Source organism: Camellia sinensis, chromosome 11 (genome assembly GCF_055761805.1).
Source record: "Camellia sinensis isolate YWXY chromosome 11, ASM5576180v1, whole genome shotgun sequence".
Classification (NCBI taxonomy): Eukaryota; Viridiplantae; Streptophyta; class Magnoliopsida; order Ericales; family Theaceae; genus Camellia; species Camellia sinensis.
In genome coordinates, this window is record NC_138971.1 from 142,401,679 (window position 1) to 142,423,457 (window position 21,779).

Consider the following 21,779-nt stretch of genomic DNA (forward strand, 5'->3'; position numbering starts at 1 on the left):
CTGAAGCCGAGAAAAGAGAGGCTGAGGCTAGGAAGGCCCAAGCGGAGAAAGAACTCCAGCAGGCACTGGCCACCAAAGAGGCCGAGGTCAAAGAGGCCGATGAAAAGGCCTATGCTCAATGTATGGCCGATGTTGCAGAAGACTACAAGCTTCAAGTCAGGCAGGCATGCAACAGGGGATTTTCCCTTGGTTGGATGTCCTTGATAAAGAAGCTTGATCTTCCTGCTAACTCGCCATTGCGCAAGGCCGACGCTATTCCCTTACCATTTCCTCCACCTCCTCCTGAAGGTGAATCAGAGTCTGAGGCCGATGCTGTGGATGAAGATGAAGAACAAGATGATGGTGACGCCTTGGTGAGAAAACCCAAGGATGCTGCCGAAGCCAAATCCCCTCCTCCTGCTGAGCAGGTTATGGACTTAACTTTGGATGAGGAGGGTGATGAGGTTGAGGGGGCACCCAAGGAGACTGCCACTGGGGAGCTATCGTCCAATCTTCTCCTGATAGAAAGAAGTGTTGAGGAATCATTGGCAGAGATTGATGCCGAGATACAAGCGGAAAAAGTGGCCGACGAGGTTCCTCCAGAATCGTCCGAGGTCCCAGTCCCTGCAGTGGCTAATATTGAAGAAGCTTGACAAAATTGCCTTTTGTATTTTTTCCTTCTTTTTCTGTACTTTGCACTTTGTACTTTTTTACTTTCTGGATAATGCAAAACTCTTTCCTTTGGCCGACGTGGTTTCTTTAATATGTAACTGCAACAGTTCTTTCTCTGGATGTTTTGATCTTGTGATATTCTGTTGACTGCTTCTGCAAAGTCTTGTACTTTGAAAAAATCTTTTGTATGTTGCTTCCTTTGTGCAATCTTCTCGGGGTTACATACTTCGGGTATAACCATAAAACTTTTACTTCGGCAAGGAAACTGTCCTGCAATCTTTTCATAAATTTCAACAAGTATAGAACATATAATTCGGAATGCAAACTTTTGCAAGCTTCTTCTTAAGTTTCAACAAGTTTTAAACGGTTATCTTAGTCTTACCTACTTGTAAATTGCTACAAATTTCAACAAGTAATGAACAATATACTTAGCCTTTATTTTAACCTGTAACTTTCTGTGTACCTCAGCGGGTGATCGTATGTCGGCTTAACATAAACTTGTAAATTGCTGCAAATTTCAACAAGTGTTAAGCATCTTCCCTAGGGTTTAAACAACCCACATATTGCTATGAGAACTTAAGCAATAACCTCGGCCTATCTTCGACTTGTAAATTGCTACAAATTTCAACAAGTGAAGATAAGGAATCAGCTTAATTCCAACTTGTAAATTGCTACAAATTTCAACAAGTGAATTAAGGAATAACATCGGCTTAACTTCAACTTGTAAATTGCTACAAATTTCAACAAGTGAAGATAAGGAATCAGCTTAATTCCAACTTGTAAATTGCTACAAATTTCAACAAGTGAATTAAGGAATAACATCGGCTTAACTTCAACTTGTAAATTGCTACAAATTTCAACAAGTGAAGATAAGGAATCAGCTTAATTCCAACTTGTAAATTGCTACAAATTTCAACAAGTGAATTAAGGAATAACATCGGCTTAACTTCAACTTGTAAATTGCTACAAATTTTAACAAGTGAAGATAAGGAATCAGCTTAATTCCAACTTGTAAATTGCTACAAATTTCAACAAGTGAATTAAGGAATAACATCGGCTTAACTTCAACTTGTAAATTGCTACAAATTTCAACAAGTGAAGATAAGGAATCAGCTTAATTCCAACTTGTAAATTGCTACAAATTTCAACAAGTGAATTAAGGAATAACATCGGCTTAACTTCATCTTGTAAATTGCTACAAATTTCAACAAGTGAAGATAAGGAATCAGCTTAATTCCAACTTGTAAATTGCTACAAATTTCAACAAGTGAATTAAGGAATAATATCGGTTTGACTTTGCCTGAGTTTGATATGTCTTCAATAAACATCCATGCATAACTTTATCAATCATATATGTTGAAAGGATTCTGAAAAGACTTTATTGATGATATCGGCTAAACAATGATGTTTATCTAATGGTAGAAAAATTTCAAATTACAAGTATTCCAAGGTCTGGGCAATGCTTTGCCCTCATTGTCCTCAAGCCGATATGCTCCATTGCCTAATACTGAAGTAACTCTGTAGGGTCCTTCCCAGTTTGGGCCAAGCTTGCCCTCCCTGGGATCCTTCTTGTTCCCGACGACTTTTCTTAGGACTAGGTCGCCAACTTGAAAATCTCTTGGATTAACCTTCTTGTTGTAAGCTCTGGCAAGCTGTTGCTGGTATACTGCGAGCTGAATCGCAGCTTTCTCTCTTCGTTCTTCCAATAAATCCAGGTCTCGGGCTAATAGTATGTCATTGGTGCCATTCTCTACTCCCTGGGTTCTGATCCCTGGGATGCCGATCTCCAATGGGATGACTGCTTCTGTGCCATAGGCCATGGCAAAGGGGGATTCTCCTGTTGATCTTCTCGGCGTAGTCCGATATGCCCAAAGTACGTTGGGTAATTCGTCCACCCACTTTCCTTTTGCTGCCTGGAGCCTCTTCTTTATTCCATCCAGGATTACTTTGTTGGACGCCTCTGCTTGTCCATTGCTTTGAGGAAAACTTGGTGTTGAGAAATAATTCTTAATCTTGAATTTTGCACAAAAGTTTTTGATAAGTTTGCTGTCGAATTGTGTTCCGTTGTCGGCAACTATTGCTCTTGGAATCCCAAATCTGGTGATTATGTTTCTCAAAAAAAAATTCTTGACATCCACATCTCGGATTTTGGCAAGAGGTTCTGCCTCTATCCATTTTGTGAAGTAGTCTGTCGCTACCAGCAAGTATTTTCTCTGCCCAGTTGCCTGGGGAAGTTGTCCAACCAGATCCATGCCCCATTGGGCAAACGGCCAAGGGCTGGATACTGGGTTTAGGTCGGCAGCTGGCTGATGTATCAAAGGTGCAAACTTTTGACATTGTTCACACTTTTTTACATAGGCTTCGGCATCCTTTTGCATGTAGGGCCACCAATACCCTTGGGTAATGGCCCTATGGGCTAACGATCTGCCCCCAGCATGGCTTCCACAAATTCCTTCCTGAATCTCGTAAAGAAAATCTTCAACCTGCAAAGGGTGTACGCACCTTAAAAGTGGTCCAGTGAAGGACCTCCTGTAGAGATGGCCTTCCGCTGTTAGACTGAATTTGGCTGATTTCAGCCTAATTTTATGTGCTTCTTTATGGTCTTCTGGCAGCTTTCCTTCTTTTAGGAATGCAATCATTGCATCCATCCAGCTTGGTCCAAGGGCCACGCACATTGCTTCTTGTTCGGTGCTCTGTTAGAACCACGATCTTATGTGCCTGAAAGTAATGGCTCAATTTCTTTGAGGCCATCACCAAGGCTAGCATTAATTTTTCCAGTGGTAGGTACCTTGTTTCCGCGTTAGCCAGAGTCTTGCTTACATAATAGACAGCCTTCTGCTCCCCTTTTTCCTCTCGGATTAGCACTGCACTGACTGCGTGTTCAGAGACTGCTAAGTACAAAAACAATTCCTCCCCTGGGATTGGGTTAGAAAGGACCGGGGTTGTGGTTAAGTACTTTTTTAGGTCGGTTAAGGCAGCTTCACATTCTTCCATCCATAGGAAGTCTGTGACTTTTTTCACCAGGTTAAAGAAGGGTCTGCACTTGTCTGAGCTTCTGTTGATGAATCGGTTTAGGGCTGCGGCCCTTCCAGTGAGCACTTGAACTTGCTTTGCCGATGTCGGACTCTGTAGTTCCAGGATGGCCTTGATTTGGTCTGGGCTGGCCTCAATGCCTTTTCTTGTTACCAGATATCCTAGAAATTTACCTGACCCAACTCCGAAGGCACACTTCGAGGCGTTGAGTCGGAGCCGATATCTTTTGAGTATGTCAAAGACCTCTTTTAGGTCGGCAAGATGACCTTTTGATTTCTTGGTCTTTACGACCATGTCATCGATGTAGACTTCTACTGTTTTGCCAATTAGATGTTTAAACATCTTTGTCACTAACCTCTGATAAGTTGCTCCTGCGTTTTTCAGCCCAAAAGGCATTACCTTGTAACAGTACAGGCCTTTCGGGGTGATGAACGCGGTCTTTTCCTCATCTGGTGGGTACATAGCAATCTGGTGGTACCCTCTATATGCATCTAAAAAACTCATCCTTTCATGCCCCGAAGTGGCGTCTACCAGTTGGTCGATTTTGGGCAGAGGAAAGCTGTCTTTGGGGCAAGCTTTGTTGAGGCTGGTAAATTCTACACAAACCCTCCACTTGCCATTCTTCTTTTTTACTACTACTGTGTTGGACAGCCATGTTGGGTACTGAACTTCTCGGATGGCTCTGGCTTCAAGGAGTCTGTCTACCTCTTCTTCTACTGCTTCGACATGCATTAGCGTCGGCCTTCTGGCTCGTTGAATCACAGGCTTTGCCGATCTGTCGACATTCAGACTGTGGCAGGTGACCTCGGGGTCAATGCCAGGCATTTCATAAGGTGTCCAGGCGAACACCTCTATGTTTGCCCTTAAAAAATCTTCCAGTTCTTTTTCCTCTTCTCTAGCTAAGCCTGAGCCGAGAAGAAAAAATCGTTCTTCGTCGCCCTCCTGGACGAGGATTTTCTTTAGCGCCTCTTCGCTTTTCTCGGTTGGTTCCTTCCCGACGTCTTCTAGGACTTCCATGTCCTCATCTTCAACTTCTGCTTTCTTTGGCTCCCGTATACTACAGGTGGATTTTATTGCTGCCATGGAGCAAGTTTTGGCTTGTAGTTGATCCCCTCTAACTTCTTCAATCCCATTCTCTGTTGGGAACCGGAGTAGTTGATGCAACGTCGAGGGAACTGCCCCCATTGCATGCAACCATGGCCTTCCCAAGATGATGTTGTATGGTGAGGGTGTGTCAATTACCAGGAATTCCGTCCTGATCTTCTTAGTGCCGGCTTGTACTTCTAAGCTTGTTGCACCCAGTGGCCATGTCGGTGTTCCGTTAAAGCCGACCATCGGGCCGCTTGATTGTTCTAGGTCGTCGGGGTGAAGGCCTAGCTCTTTGTAACATCTGACATACATGATGTCACAGGAGCTGCCTTGATCTATTAGGATGCGTTTTACTTGGCACTCCCTAACCTGGAGGGATACTACCAAGGCATCATTATGCGGATGTTGGACCAGTTCTAGGTCGGCTTCAGTAAAGGCTATTATTGGCCCTTGGCATTCTTCTGGCCGATGTCTCTTTTCCCCGACTTGGTAGATATGCTGTAAATGTCTTACCCTCTGGGTTTCTCCTCTGACTTCGTTTTCGTTGACCCTTGAGTGGATCACATTAACCACCCTCGGTTCTCCTGCTTGTGGTAGCTGTGCTGGGGGAGGGGGTGCCGCTGGTGCTTGAGGCAACCTTGCCTGCTCTTCCCTTGTTCTGGCCTCATCGACCAGGTCCCTCAGAAGGCCTTGTCTTACCAGGTCCTCCAAGTGTGCTTTTAAGGCTCTGCAACCTTGAGTTGGATGCCCTTCTTCATTGTGGTAGGCACAACGTCTACCAACGTTCCTTCCCATGAATTCCCCCGGTGCTCTTGCTGGAGCCCTGAAATAAGGTTGATTTCGAATCCGATCTAAGATTTTATGGATTGGGATCTGGAATACCGTTGTTACCGCCTGTTTATTTCTCAATTCTATTTCTTGTTTGGTCGGTCCATTGTTGACTCGGCCTCGCTTTGGCGAGCCGTTTCCCTTTTCTTGTTTCACCTCCTTGTTTCCCGATGTATCTTCCTCGGCCCTGGCGTATTTCTCAATTCTTGCCATGAGTTCTTCCATGCTTTTTGGCAATGTTTTTGCCAAAGATTTCCGTAGTGGGCAGTCATCTTTCAGGCCGTTCTTGAAGGATACGACTGCTACTTCCTGGTTACATTCGGGTATTCGGTTGAACACCTCGTAGTACCTCTTCGCATAGGCCCTGAGGCCTTCTTCTTTGGTGATTCGTAGAGCCATCAAAGCATCAACCCTCAGGGGTTGCAGCTTGTTGGTCACGAATCTGGCCACAAACATCTCGGCCAAGCCTTCCCATGTCTTTATGCTTCCTTTTGGTAACTTATGGAACCAATCAGATACAATTTCCCCAAAGGATGAGGGGAATACTTTGCAGAGCAACGGCTCGTTCCCGCTATATAACGCCATTGAATTCAGGTATAGCCTAACGTGAAAGTTTGGATCTGACTTACCATCGTAGATTTGAAACCTCGGCATACTGAATCTTTTGGGCGGTTCGAATTTGTCCAGTTCCACCGAGAAGGCTGTCTTCGGTTTTACTGGGGAGTTTACCTCGGCTTCTGCATTCTGCTGCCTCCTCTTGAGGTAGTCCCTTAAGTCTTCTTTGCTCCTCCCTGGAGCTCGGCTGTCTTTGGATTTTAGTCTTTTTGGTACACTGCTTTCGGCCTCGTGGTGGGGTCGTTTGGATCTTTCTTCATGGGTTGTGTCAAAATGGAGTACTTGCCCCTGAACATGTCGATGTTCCTTGGGGTCTGGATTCTTCATGTGGTGTGTCCTTCGGGACTCTTCTTGCCTCGGCTTTTCCCGTCCGACTTCCCTGGAAGGCCGGTGAGAATGCCTTCCGCTTCTGGTACGCTGAGGGACCTCGGGGATTGTTTTTCTTCCATCCTTCTGAGTGTTGTTCGCCGGCATCGGCGTATCTTGTAGTGGGTATGGTGGCTGCATAACATTATTCTGCATCATGAAGTTGACGACTAACTGGAGGTCCGCCAACTTGTTTGCTAGTTCTTTCACTTCTTCATCCCTCCGTAGGCACCTGTCCCTCCATACCTGGAGGTTATCTTCATAGTAGTACTTTCCTTGGTTTGCACTTTTTGACATGTCGCCTTCTGGGATGACGTCGTTCTCTCTGTGACCCTGGTCACGGGCTTCTGCATTGTGGTTATCTCTTTCGATGTCAAGGTCAATTGGTCTGCCACTCCCAGTGGGAGCGTCATCCCCAATATTTTCCTGCTGTCCGTTACTGGCCATCTATTCTTCCTTCGTTCCCACAGACGGCGCCAAATTGTGTGGGTGAAAATCTGACCACACTGCCCGTTTAGTGATCAGCTGGAGAACACAAGCAGAATAGATGGCTTAAGCAACCTGAAACAGAAAGAAAAAGCTCCGGCGGTGGTTCTTCCACCCGGGGGCACTCCGACGATCAAGTCAGTATATCTCTCAAAGATAATCAAGTACTAAACTGAATACTCAAAGTATAAATTACATACCTTAGACCCACGGGGGTGCCTCTCTTTTATAATATACTCAATCCAAGTCCCACTAGAAGTATGACTTCTATGAACTCTAATTTACTGTTTACTCTGGACTCTTTTAAGTGATAAAGATAAACTCCCAAAGAGCTCTATCCTTATCTTGATTAAATCCCCTTTTTGCCTTAGGACTCTTGCCCCTTATCTCGGATTCCGATATCTTCGGAGATGACCTCGGCTTCTCCGAGATTACCTCGGCTTCTCCGAGATTACCTCGGCTTAACTACCAGGGCACGTGGCACCTCGGCTGACACGTCGGCGTCACCATGCCACGTGTTGGTATTCAGAAAATATATCCCCACACCTACTTACTGTCAGTGTGAGTTTCTTAAAATATAAAAAATTGATATTGTATCATATTAAAATACAATTTTGCTATGATTGAAATAGCACAATCTATTAGAGATGGTCTAACTTACCAATTTTCACACCGTATTTGGATTAAAAATTAAAGTGGAAATTTGATGAGAGAAAGAAAAAGAAAGAGAAAAAAAATAAATAAGCTCCTATTTTATTTATTTTTTCTTTTTCCTTTTTGTTTTTCTCCATAAATATTTTTTTAAATCTTTAATTCAAACCTAACCTAATTTTGATTACTTTAGAGCAGTATAGAAAGTGAATTATAGTTCTCCTCAAAAAAATAAAAATAAAAAAATTGAAAAAGTGGGTTATAAAATTTGTTTTCTCTCTATTTCACTGCCCCCCTAAACATATAATTAAGTAGAGAAGCTTATTACACTCCATCACCGTCGCTATCGCCACCATCACGTCGCTTCCTCTTTTTTTTGTCAAACTTTTTTTTTTTTAAATTGACTTTTTAATATAATAGATATATAGATTGATATCTAAAAAATTTTAAAAAAAATATGTAAAATATTAAAAAAATTTACTAATTAACTAAAAATAAAAAATCCAAAAATAAAAAACTCAATTTTTAAAAAAATAGAAAAAATTAGGTGATTATTTTCCCTATGGTTCCCTTTGATTAGAAAGAAAATTTGGTTGAAAGTGAAAGAGAGAATGAAATTAAAAAAAAAAAAAGAAATAGCAAAGAAAATATATTTTCTTATAAATATTTGATTAAGATGAAAATTTTGTAAGAATAATATAGAAAAAATTAAGAGTTCAGTTACAAATAACTTACACATTCAATTTTTCTTTTTTTTTTAACAAGAAATTAAAAATTAATTATAATGTTAACATGAATTATATAAAAAATTAATTTTCTTTTATTTTTCACCACTTTCAAACTGAAGAAACTCATAATTGTATTTTACTTTTTTTCTCTTTCCCACACTTTCTACCTATTTCATGCTATTATGTGTCAATAAAATTTTTTTTCCAGAAGTTTAAATTGAACTATTAAAAATCCTAAACGATGAAGGAAAAGTTATAAGCTCATAAATTATAATTTTTTTTATTTCATTCCATTATGTGACTCATAATTTTTTTTTCCCCCTATTGCGGTAAAGCAAAAGTTATGTTATGCACTCCTAAACGATGCATAATATAAGGCCTGTTTGGTAGAACTTATAAGCTGCTTATTTCAGTTTTTAGCTTAATTTAAGCTAAAATATTGTGTTTGGTGCAGCTTAAGTTAACCAGCTGATAGCTTAAATCAAGCTATTTCTCAGCTTATCTCAAAAGCTGGTCAATGGTGCTTAAACTTTTTACTTAAATGCGCAGCTAGTGTTGAGGGGCTAAAATTACTTAAATGCCGTCATCAATATCCAAATATTAATATTATTAATTAATATTAATTAAAAAATACAAAATTGTATATTTCTAAAGAAAAAGAAAAAAAATCAATATTAATTGAAAAATAAATATTAATTAGTATTAATTATTAATAAATTCATATTTTATATTTTTATATTAATTAAAAGATTAAAAAAATGTATATTTCTGAAGAAAAAGAAAAAAAATCAATATTAATTGGTATTAATTATTAATAAATTAATATTGTATACTTTTGTAATGAATTAATTATTAATTGATACTAATTAATAACAATTGTTGATTATTAATATTAATTGATACTAATAAAAATTAAATATTAATATTGATTTATACTAATTAATAATTTTAATATTAATTGAGGCTAATTAAGCCATTAATTGATACTAATTAATAATTTTAGTATTAATTGATACTAATTAAGTAATCAATTGATACTAATTAATTTATAATGGAAAATAATTGTGACAATAATACTTCCATTATATTTTTAGCAAATGTATCAATTTTTATATTAATTGATACTAATTAATACTACTTATATGAACTTTTATTAATGAAATATTTTTTAAAAAAATTAAAACTGAAAAAAATGACAAAATAATTATTTTTATATCATATAAGGGTAGAAAGGACAATTATACAGTAAAAACCTATTTTACAGCTTATTAACCAAACACTATTCTGTTGCTTAAATTCAGAATCCCACAGCTGCACCAAATAGGTTAACAGCTTATGTTCATAGCTATAAGTCATAATCTGTTAAACTATAATCTATAATCACTTTTGCACAGCTCTACCAAACGAGGCCATATACACCTTATCACAAAATATGTAATTTTATTACAAAAATAGATAATATCAATCATAAAATATGTAATGTCATCATAAATTGATAAATTTTTACAACTTGAACCATAAAATTTTGGACATTTTATTATATCAATTTGTGGTAAAATTATGTATTTTATAATTGATGTTACAAAATTTTATGATAAAATTATAATTTTTTTATAATAGGATGAATATGGTATGCACCCAAAAGGATCTCCGATAACCAAAAAAACCAAAAAGTTTGTGACATCACTCTCGTTATTTTTTGTACGAAAAAATTGGTAATAAATCCAATTTAAAGAAAGTATAAAACATTAGATCCATTGAATATTTTTTATTAGTAAGAGGTTCATCCTTTGTGAAATAGTTTGGTGAGAAATCTTTTTGTTTGTTTTGAAGGAAATTTTGTTTCCAATTTTACCTCTTAATTTATCTGTTGATTTTTGTTGACTATTTGTTCAAATTTTTTCCTATCTGTTCAAAATTTTTCTTATCTGTTCAAATTTGTTCCTTATCTGATCAATTTGACCCCTATCTATTCAAAATTTTTAACTATCTGTTCAATTTCTCCTATCTATTCAATTGTTTACTATTTGTTGAAATTTTACTACTTGAACTGCTGAATTTTTACACCTATCTATTCAAAAAAAATTCTATACAAATTTTCTACCTAAACTTTTTAACTGTTAAATTTTATTTTATTTGTAAAATTTTTTTTTCCCTTTGTTTGTTGAAATTCTTATATATCAAATTTTTTTTTTTTTTTTTGTTACTATATGTTCAACTTATCAAGTATATTTTTCTTATTTCAACACAACTGTTCAATTTTTTGAATATATCAGAACATTTTATCTGTTAAATTATCAGAGCAATTTTAAATAGATCAAAGCCACATGAGGTCCCTTATCTGTTTAAATCTAACTGTTATAATCCCTAGCTGGTGCAATTTGTTTTGTCATTATCATCAACAACAACAATAATAATAATAATCAACAACTAAAAAAAATAGGTATATGTTCACCAGATCTACCACAACAACAATAATAATAATAATCAACCAAAAAAAAGAAAAAAATAGATTTGGAAGAGAGAGAGAGAGAGAGAGAGAGAGAGAGAGAGAGAGAGAGAGAGAAGATCATTGTGATTACCCTAGAACATATAATATCTAGCATTTAGTTAATTAAGGAGATTTTTATTTTAATTACCCATTATTCTGATTTAATTTGGGGTTTATAAGAATTATTCATTCTGATTTGTATATGATTTGGTTGATGATTTATTTTGGAATTAAAAATTGAAAGCCTAAATGGCTCAAGAGAGTATAATTTGTGAATTGAATTATTTTAATTTCGAGTATTGGACCATATAGGAGTTTAATTAGATACTTGATTCAGATTTATAAAATTGAGATTTGATTAATTGGGTCCAAATTGGAGTTAATTAAGTTATGAGGATTGGGAATTAAGATTATTAAGAATTAAATTTATTTATGAGGTGAACAATTGAATATGTAATTTATTGACAGAAATCTTGAGTTTGATTGGAAATTGAAAGCCTTAATGATGTAAGAAGCCAAAATTGATGATATAAATAAGTTTAATTTGATATTTGGAGCTTCTTAAAAAATTGATTAAAAATCTGGAATGGAATGTCCATTCTAATTTTGCATTCTCTTTCCCTTTGTTTGGTATGCCTTAACAAAATGTGGGAATACCTGTTTTTTCTTCCAACCTAAGGAATAGCCATTTCATTCCATCATGGAATTACCATAATTATTTTTTTGTTGGCACTTTAAAAAAATTATTATTTAACTACTACCAACATTCTGTTCTCCTACCACCGTATCGCCGCTGCCATCTTATTGTTACCACAATCATCACTACCACCACCACCACGGTCACCGCCACAACCACCACACCACCATGCTACCATTACTATACCACCGATGTCGCCACTACTACTACCACCACTACAGTTGGCCGCCACAACCACCGTCGCCATCATCGTCACCGCAACCACAACACCACCTTACTACCATCACTAAGGCGCCAACAATCTACTACCGCTATCCTACTATCATTTCTATCACCACTACAGATGCCGTCACTATCGCCGCCGCTGATACCACCACCACTACTATGACTCACACCATCACTTTCACAACTATTAATATTATCATGATCTATATAAAATTTTAATTTATTTGTTACTAGCTTATTACAAAAATAAATAAATAAATATTTATTCCATTTCATGAGTTTAATAGGTATAACTAAACATGAGAATGAGAATTATCATCTTATTCATATGGCATTCCATGTTGGCAACCAAACAATCGAATGAGAATGGACATTCCATTCTATTCAACTTTATATTCCATTCCCACTTCATTTCATTCAATCGTACCAAACATGCTAAATTCTTAAATAGAATAGAGAAACCTCAAATACAGAGGGTCTTGGACTAAACTTGGGAATGCAAGCTCATTTATATTGCTCGAGATATAAATGGATGTGCAGATCAAATAGCTAAGGAGGTCATTCATGGAGACGAGCAGTTGAAAATAGTTAAGGTGCCGTCATATCGTCTGAAACAGTTCCTTGTTCAAGAGCCTCCTGATTGGAGAGTTTTTTATTTGTTCCTTGGCTTAGGCCTCTATCTTACATAAGTAGAAATATATATTATATAAATTCTTAAAGTAGGAAAAAAGAAATCTAAAAAAAAAAGGGAAAAATAATAGACTTGTTCACACTACAACATTACGTTGATACCATCCCTGAGATCGGAGCTCAAATAAATACTAGTCTTGCTATTACTGTGAAAAGCAAAATGAGCCCTATTTTGTCAAAAGTTCCAAATTTCTCAACATGAATATAATATAATTCTTTCTTCTTCTTTTTTTTTTTTTTTTTTACTTATTTTTAGCAGCTCTATTTTTAAAAGAAGACCCATTTTGAAAAAAGGTTTCTATTAGCAATTTTATTTTTTTAGAAGGTTTACTTAAAAAAGGCTGCCATCCCACCCAAAAAAGGACATAGTAATAATTTTTTAATGATTGTTGTTTTCTAAAAATTTTAATTTATTTTTTATGACAAGTAATCTCGCCATGGCAAGACCATTGTACGGGGAGCAAATATTCCGGCGAGCTCGTACTCCTTTCTTCCAAGCTCCGTTTACGTCCGATCACCTGCGAGCAAATAACTGTGAGCTGCCCGGCGGTGTGTGGCCGGAAAAACCCTCCGACGATCAAGTTAGCACACACCTTAGGATAGGGAGAGAGAGAGGAGTGTTAGAGTGTAGGAGTTTTCTTACAAAGTGTTCATCCTTTTTGCGTATGGGGGGCGCAGACATGCTTATATACCTTCTACGCCCCAAATCTACTCCCAGTGACCTCTCAACACGTGGCACTGCTATCCCATCTGTCAGCATAAACCTTGCTGAGCACCACCTAACCCAACTGTCTGCCCATTCTCCTAGGAGCTCGGCAGCCGGGCAGTACCATCTCGGCCATCGTCTGCCATGTTGCGCTTCATGCCCAAGTACTCCAACAGCTAAGCTTAGATGAGGACCGGACTCGGCGGCATCTCGGCAAAGTCGAGCTCGGGACAACTCACACTTGTCTACAGTCGACCTACATACCGAGCAAGCAGGTACCTCGGTCCAACCTTGCCTTTCCTGGTGCTGGACCTTTCACCTGACCAGCTTCATAACCACGGATCCTTGCAGCTCGGTCAATCCACGCACTACCTTAACCGAGCAACTTCCTTCAAAGCCGGGCCACACAACTTGGCACAACACCTGTTCGGCCCAAATCTGTCTGGCCCAACTCTGTCCGGCCCAAATCTATCCGGCACAACTCTGTCCGGCCAAAATCTGTCCGGCCCAATCCAAATCATAAATTTCCCTCTCAATTGCCCCTTAATTCCGTCCGCTCAAGTGTGACTGGGATTACCTATCTGACCGGGGTAACTCTTCCTCGGTTCTTAGTCTGCAAGACGGTGACCGTACTAAGAAGGCGAGCAAGGTACGCTCCACGACTTCCTTCTTGGCGAGCAAGATCAGCTCGGCCAAGGAACTCCAAAGAAGGCGAGCAAGGTCCGCTTCGTGACTTCCTTCTTGGCGAGCAACATCAGCTCGGCAAGGAACTCCAAGGAAGGCGAGCAAGGTCCGCTCCGCGACTTCCTTCTTGGCGAGCAACATCAGCTCGGCAAGGAACTCCAAGGAAGGCGAGCAAGGTCCGCTCCGCGACTTCTTTCTCGGCGAGCAACATCAACTCGGCAAGGAACTTCCAAGGTCGGCGAGCAAGGTCCGCTCCGCGACTTGCTTCTTGGCGAGCAACATCAGCTCGGCAAGGAACTCCAAGGAATGCGAGCAAGGTCCGCTCCGCGACTTCCTTCTTGGCGAGCAACATCAGCTCGGCAAGGAACTCCAAGGAAGGCGAGCAAGGTCCGCTCCGCGACTTCCTTCTTGGCGAGCAACATCAGCTCGGCAAGGAACTTTCAAGGTCGGCGAGCAAGGTCCGCTCCGCGACTTCCTTCTTGGTGAGCAACATTAGCTCGGCAAGGAACTCCAAGGAAGGCAAGCAAGGTCCGCTCCGCGACTTCCTTCTCGGCGAGCAACATCAGCTCGGCAAAGAACTCTAAAGAAGGCGAGCAAGGTCCGCTCCGCGACTTCCTTCTTGGCGAGCAACATCAGCTCGGCAAGGAACTCCAAGGAAGGCGTGCAAGGTCCGCTCCGCGACTTCCTTCTCGGCGAGCAACATCAGCTCGGCAAGGAACTCCAAGGAAGGCGAGCAAGATCCGCTCCGCGACTTCCTTCTCGGCGAGCAACATCAGCTCGGCAAGGAACTCTAAAGAAGGCGAGCAAGGTCCGCTCCGCGACGTCCTTCATGGCGAGCAACATCAGCTCGGCAAGGAACTCCAAGGAAGGCGTGCAAGGTCCGCTTCGCGACTTCCTTCTCGGCGAGCAACATCAGCTCGGCTGAAACTTCAGAGTTAAACAAATTATCAACTCGCCAGCCGGAGTAAAACATCTCGGCTAGAACCTCGCAGTTGAGCAAATCATCAACTCTTCAGCCGGAGTAAAACATCTCGGCTGAAACCTCACAGTTGAGCAAATCATCAACTCTTCAGCCGGAGTAAAACATCTCGGCTGGAACCTCGGAGTTGAGCAAATCATCAACTCTTCAGCCGGAGTAAATCATCTCGGCTGGAACCTCGGAGTTGAACAAATCATCAACTCACCAGCCGGAATAAATCATCTCAGCTGGAACCTCACAGTTGAGCAAATCATCAACTCTTCAGCCGGAGTAAAACATCTCGGCTGGAACCTCGCAGTTGAGCAAATCATCAACCCGTCAGCCGGAGTAAATCATCAACTCTTCATCCGAAGTAAAACATCTCGGCTGGAACCTCGGAGTTGAACAAATCATCAACTCACCAACCGGAATAAATCATCTCGACTGGAACCTCGCAATTGAGCAAATCATCAACTCTTCAGCCGGAGTAAAACATCTCGGCTGGAACCTCGCAGTTGAGCAAATCATCAACCCGTCAGCCGGAGTAAATCATCAACTCTTCAGCCAGAGTAAAACATCTCGGCTGGAACCTCGGAGTTGAGCAAATCATCAACTCTTCAGCCGGAGTAAAACATCTCGGCTGGAACCTCGGAGTTGAGCAAATCATCAACTCTTCAGCCGGAGTAAATCATCTCGGCTGGAACCTCGGAGTTGAACAAATCATCAACTCACCAGCCGGAATAAATCATCTCGGCTGGAACCTCGCAGTTGAGCAAATCATCAACTCTTCAGCCGGAGTAAAACATCTCGGCTGGAACCTCGCAGTTGAGCAAATCATCAACCCGTCAGCCGGAGTAAATCATCAACTTTTCAGCCGGAGTAAAACATCTCGGCTAGAACCTCGGAGTTGAGCAAATCATCAACTCTTCAGCCGGAGTAAAACATCTCGGCTGGAACAGAAGAGTAGGCCCCTCATCCACTATTATTTCGGACACAACAAAGCTCTTCAGCAAAAGTAATTCACTTCTATTACATTGAGAAAAAGAGTATTTGCATTCAGAAGTGTAGGGGAAACAAGTCCCTCAAAAAATTACATAAGGCCGCATTCCATGGCCGGGGTACGCCTTTGCCATCCAAATCCTCTAAGTGGTATGCCCTCTTGCCCGGTTATCTTGTAAGGCTCTTCCTAGTTTGCCCCTAGCTTGCCTTCACCCGGCACTAGTGCGTTGCCCATGACCTTCCTTTAAAACCCAGTCGCCCACTTGCCCGTTGCCATCGAGGTTGTCTCCGCGGTGGACGTCGTTGCATCATCCTCTACTCGGATGTGCTCATTGATGCGCTGCATTAGGTGCCACATGGATGTCTGCAGGCTCATTGTAAGTGAATCCGTCAGCCTATGTCCGAGCGGGAGACCGCGCTTATATTGGGTAATTGCCAAGTTGACCGGGCAATCTAGGATCTCATTGAAGGTATCCCAGTACCTGGAGTTGTACGCCTTGAGAGTGTCGCTCGGTTTCATCCTGACACTGAGAAGGTGGTCAACTTCCTTTGGCATTTTGGTGTTGGTTTTGAAACGCGTCACAAAGGCTTCCGCCAACCGCTGCCACCTTTCTATGCTCCCCTCTGGCAACCTCTCAAACCATTTCAAGCCCAGCTCGCCCAAACTTGACGGGAAGATGAGGCACATGAGAGCGTCATTTCGCCTACGTCCGGCCATGACCTGTCGGAAGTGGCTTACATGCATATACGGATCGGTCTTTCCGTCATAAAGCGTGAACTTTGGCTGGTGGAAGCCCGCGGGAAGCGGTGTTGTTTCTATCTCCAGGGAGAAAGGGGTAGCGCTCAGTCTCGCCAAGTCTATATCTACACGGAGTGGTGCCGCTAGGCGGGGTGGGGGCATTCCGACCTCCTCGCTAGCATGAACCCTGTAGGATAGCCGCTGGAACGCCGGTACCCTTTGAGCCTCCCGCCGGCGAGCCCGTTCCTTCAAGACTGCCCGCAAGTCCTCTGAACGAGCGGAATAGGAATAGCTCGACGTCGTCACCGGACGTGAGGCCTGGTAAGTGCTATCTTGCGCGCTGGACTTCTCTGAACGGTGGGATGGGGTGCACTCTCTGTGGTCTACCACTCTATCTACACCCTTCCCCTTGACATGCCGCTTCAACTCCTCCATCTACGCCGCCATTCGCCGGATGACAGCGTCTTGGTCCCTCAACTTGTGTTCCAGACGTCGGGCATGTGATTCTCTCTGCCGCCGATGACCGCCTGGACTTCGTTAATGACCATAACTTCTTCTGCGCGTCTCCTGACTGTCCTCCAGTGAACCTATCCAAGTTTGCCATTGAAAGGATGGCAGGATGTCCTTCTCTCCGTCGGGTGAACTCCGGGGTAGCTCCATCGATGGCGGACAACGGAATCTCGTCGTTGTTCGCCATGGACGGCGATCAGATGAGCCTGGAAGACAAGGTTTTATCTGTCAAGCTTCCCACAGACGGCGCCAATTGTACGGGGAGAAAATATTCTGGCGAGCCCGTACTCCTTTCTTCTAAGCTCCGTTTACGTCCGATCACCTGCGAGCAAATAACTGTGAGCTGTCCGGCGGTGTGTGGCCGGAAAAACCCTCCGACGATCAAGTTAGCACACACCTTAGGATAGGGAGAGAGAGAGGAGTGTTAGAGTGTAGGAGTTTTCTTACAAAGTGTTCATCCTTTTTGCGTATGGGGGGCGCAGACGTGCTTATATACCTTCTGCGCCCCAAATCTACTCCCAGTGACCTCTCAACACGTGGCACTGCTATCCCATCTGTCAACATAAACCTTGCTGAGCACCACCTAACCCAACTGTCTGCCCATTCTCCTAGGAGCTCGGCAGCCGGGCAGTACCATCTCGGCCATCGTCTGCCATGTTGCGCTTCATGCCCAAGTACTCCAACAGCTAAGCTTAGATGAGGACCGGACTCGGTGGCATCTCGGCAAAGCTGAGCTCGGGACAACTCACGCTTGTCTGCGGTCGACCTACCTGCCGAGCAAACAGGTACCTCGGTCCAACCTTGCCTTTCCTGGCGCTGGACCTTTTACCTGACCGGCTTCGTAACCACGGATCCTTGCAGCTCGGTCAATCCATGCACTACCTTAACCGAGCCGCTTCCTTCAAGGCCGGGCCACACAACTTGGCCCAACACCTGTTCGGCCCAAATCTGTTTGGCACAACTCTGTCCGGCCCAAATCTGTCCGGCACAACTCTGTCCGGCCCAAATCTGTCCGGCCCAATTCCACGGCCCAATCCAGATCATAAATTTCCCTCTCAACCATGGTGAATCTAGAGTAAATCTTAAATATGCAAACAATATATATTGGTTAAGTCCCTAATGAGAATTGAACCCAAATTGTCTAGATTTAGGATCAGGAGTCACTGCTATGCGGTTTGCACATTAGTGACTATTGTGCGGCTCATGAGAATTATTTCGGATTTTATTTTCATCATCCGAACCTTTCAATTTTTAAAGAACATCGAGTAGAACATACTTGTCAAAAATCAAGTTGATCGAATATCAATAGACTCTTTATCAATTCACATTTGTATTCATTTTAATGTTTTAAATCACAATTGTCATTTATTTTTGTATATACAAATGTGAGTGGATGGAAGGGTTAACGATATTTGATTAATTTGATTGTTTGCAGGTATGTTTTACTCAATGTATTTAAAATGTGAACGGCTCGGATCATCAAAATGAGCTCCAAAATGAGTCGATTTGATGTACAACAGTGGCTGCTATGCAAGGCGCACAGCAACCACCCCAAGTCCCTAGATTTACAGCTCATCCCAATCCAACTCCTTCACAGCTATGCTACCTGAAAAATCTAGAAATCCCCTAGATGTTGATTTGTGATTATGTATCAATTTTAAGCAGAATATAACAATCCCAATCAAACAATCAAGACAAAGAGACATAACGATTTTACGTGAAAAAAACCACAATTGGACACCTCCAACTGTGATAAAAAAACCATGGGCAACAGCCACAAAACAATCCACTAAGAAGATTTAAAGGAATTACACAGGTATACTCTCAATTACCTAGCGAATCCACGCCTAATTGAACCAACCTCTATGTGCCTCTTCCAACCCGTCTTCACCTCAGAATTGTCTTTACGATGAGCCACCCCGGAATCCACCAAAGCTTCAGGCTCGAATTCTTCAGAATCCACCGAAGAACAACTCTCTCTTTTGTAGAACTTGTAAACCAAACAAAACCTTTGATGTATACTCTTTAGAACATGAGTTGAATACACAATCAAAACATCAAAGAAAACTCACAAAGTATCCCCAGATATAAACCCTAGAATCCAAAAAGAAGATCTGGAGTAGTGATCCTAAAATCTGACCCAACACGCGAATTTATAGAATCTGTCCCGCGATCTCCGCTCGAGCGCCCAACATCCCGCTCGAGCGGCTTCAGCAAAATATGCGCGTGATAAAACAGAGGTCCGCTCGAGCACTAGAGAACCCGCTCGAGTGCAAAATTACACATCTCAGTACTTTTACAGGCGACCAAAACTGCTGGAACCAGGAATTTTCCGCTCGAGCGCGGGTATGTCCGCTCGAGCGAACAGACAACTTGGAATGCATTTTTGCATTTTGCTTCGGGGGCGCTGCCCCTCGACCCCGCCGTGGCGCTGCCCCGGACCCGCCAAGGGGCGCTGCCCCCTCGACCCCCGCGAGCTGACCGGGCAGCTCGATCCCCGTCATAATCAGCGAAGTGGCAATCTTGAAAGCTTTGTCATCACAAACTTCTCTGAAAGGCACAATTCGGGTTGGATTCACATCTAAACACTCATAGCCTCACTGAAATAAAAGTGCGAAAATAAATACAACTGAAAGGAGTTTTGTCAAACGGGATTACCAAAAATAAAACCTAACACTACCTATGGACGTCAATAAATTTTATTTTTATTTATCGCAATCCAAAATGTTTCGCTTTAGACCTAAACGTTCAAGCATCAAGTCCAAACATCAGACTTTATAAGAAATGTGTCATCTACCAAATTAATCTTTGGTTTCAAAAACATGTGTTGTTTTTCTATTTTTTTTTATGTGGTTTGAAAATTTATATTTACTTAGATGGTGACTCCCAATTACTTAATTATAGTGGGTTGTGGCAAGGAGTTCAAATTTACGGATTTTGTTTTATGGTGCTTAAACATAAAAATGACTGATTTAGGGGTGTAGGGGCGGTCACATTTTTTAAATTTTAAAAAAATCTCATATTATATTGATAATTAGTAAGATAATTTTCATGGTTTTTTTTTTCAAAAATTTTAAGAGACACATTTTGCTTCTTTAAGAAGAATTAGCAAAGGTTATTTGTTCTCTCACCCAATAAATAAATAAATAAATAAATAAGGAAATAAAAAATAGCAATATGCATATGAACAGTTCATCCTGTAACCGAGGTAATGCATTGAGAAGAAACTTATAAAGATGCAATAAATATATTAAATAAAATTTCAATTTCAAAATAAATTTTCTGTTAAAATACTAAATAGCAGTTCGTGAAACACAAGATCAAATGTTTTAATTGAGAGTCCCTTAAATTAAAAGTACTATATAAGAGTCTCTCCTACTTCCCATACTAGCCAAGAGGGAAGAACAAAAAAAAACAAATCCAGAAATAGAGAATTGAAAATGGCATCGTTTTTTGGTAGTTGTTCCATGCTAGTTTCTCTTGTATTCATGTTCATGTTGATTGGTCCCTCCTTTGCTAAACAACATACTAAGCTCAAGCAAATATGTTCTAAGACTATTGATCAGCATGAGTGCATAAAGCTTATGAAATCTGATTGGCGTGCTTCAGTTGCTGATATTCGTGGCCTAACTGAGATTGCAATTGACTTAGCATCCTCTAAGGCTAGGGACATTCTTGGGGTTCTTAATTCTCGTTATGATAACAGATATGATGCATGGAAGGACAGATACAACTCATTCACAGACCGATATGGCTCGTGTTACAAAAATTATCAGGATGCCATTAGAGACCTTGAGCAAACCAAGAAACTCTTCTATGATGGTGACTATAAGCGCATAGCAGTTAAAGTAAATGATGTTAAGGAAGAAGTTCGTGATTGCAAAAATCAATTTGAAAATTCAGTAAATTACTCATCTGACCGCAGAAGATGGAATAAGGAATTTGAAATTCTTTGCGATGTAATCAAGGTTTCTTCTAAGTCATTATATGACGATTCATATTCTTCATTTACCCGGCTTCCATGAATCCAAGACTTGGCAATCCTAAAAGGAATCGAGTATGAACTTGGAGCTTGAAATCATGGCTGTAGGTGAAATGTTTTGCACCTTTAGCAGTGGAGGTTTTTTTTTTTTTTTTTCATTTGAGTTTGAAATGGATTTGAGAAGATTGAATCATATGGTACTAGTATTGAACTCAATTAATTAGGGTGTTGGCTATCATGATGAACTAATGAATCAAAGTTTTTATAAATATTAAATTATTAGATAACATTTTTTAATTAAAAGTTTAATTTAAAGACATTGCAAATATATAATTAGGTATACAAAATCACTCATGTAGTAGAACTTAAATTATATACGTGTTGAAAAATAACCTACTTAATGTTAGAGTGGGTTTCTTAAAATATAAAAAATTAATATTGTAACATGCTAAAATTCAATTTTGCTATGATTGAAATAGCATAATCTATTAGAGATGGTCTAATTTACCAATTTTCACACCGTATTAGGATTAAAAATTAAAGTGGAAATTTGATGAGAGAAAGAAAATGAAAGAGAAAAAAAAAAAATAAGCTTCTATTTTATTTCTTTTTTCTTTTTTCTTTTTTTTTTCTCCATAAATATTTTTTAAA

The 21,779-nt window shown here is 40.7% G+C and overlaps 1 protein-coding gene across 1 annotated transcript; it reads left to right on the top strand.

Annotated features, from left to right (window-relative positions):
* The first annotated feature begins 20,586 nt into the window (after positions 1-20,586).
* LOC145802705 (pectinesterase inhibitor-like) lies at positions 20,587-21,171 on the top strand. The gene has a single exon (XM_082895469.1). The coding sequence runs from the start codon at positions 20,587-20,589 to the stop codon at positions 21,169-21,171; it is 585 nt and encodes a 194-aa protein (XP_082751595.1).
* Positions 21,172-21,779: the final 608 nt, after the last annotated feature.

What these genes read in the sequence shown, in the direction of transcription:
- LOC145802705 (XM_082895469.1), top strand. Translation starts at nt 20,587, where the DNA reads ATGGCATCGTTTTTTGGTAGTTGTTCCATGCTAGTTTCTCTTGTATTC.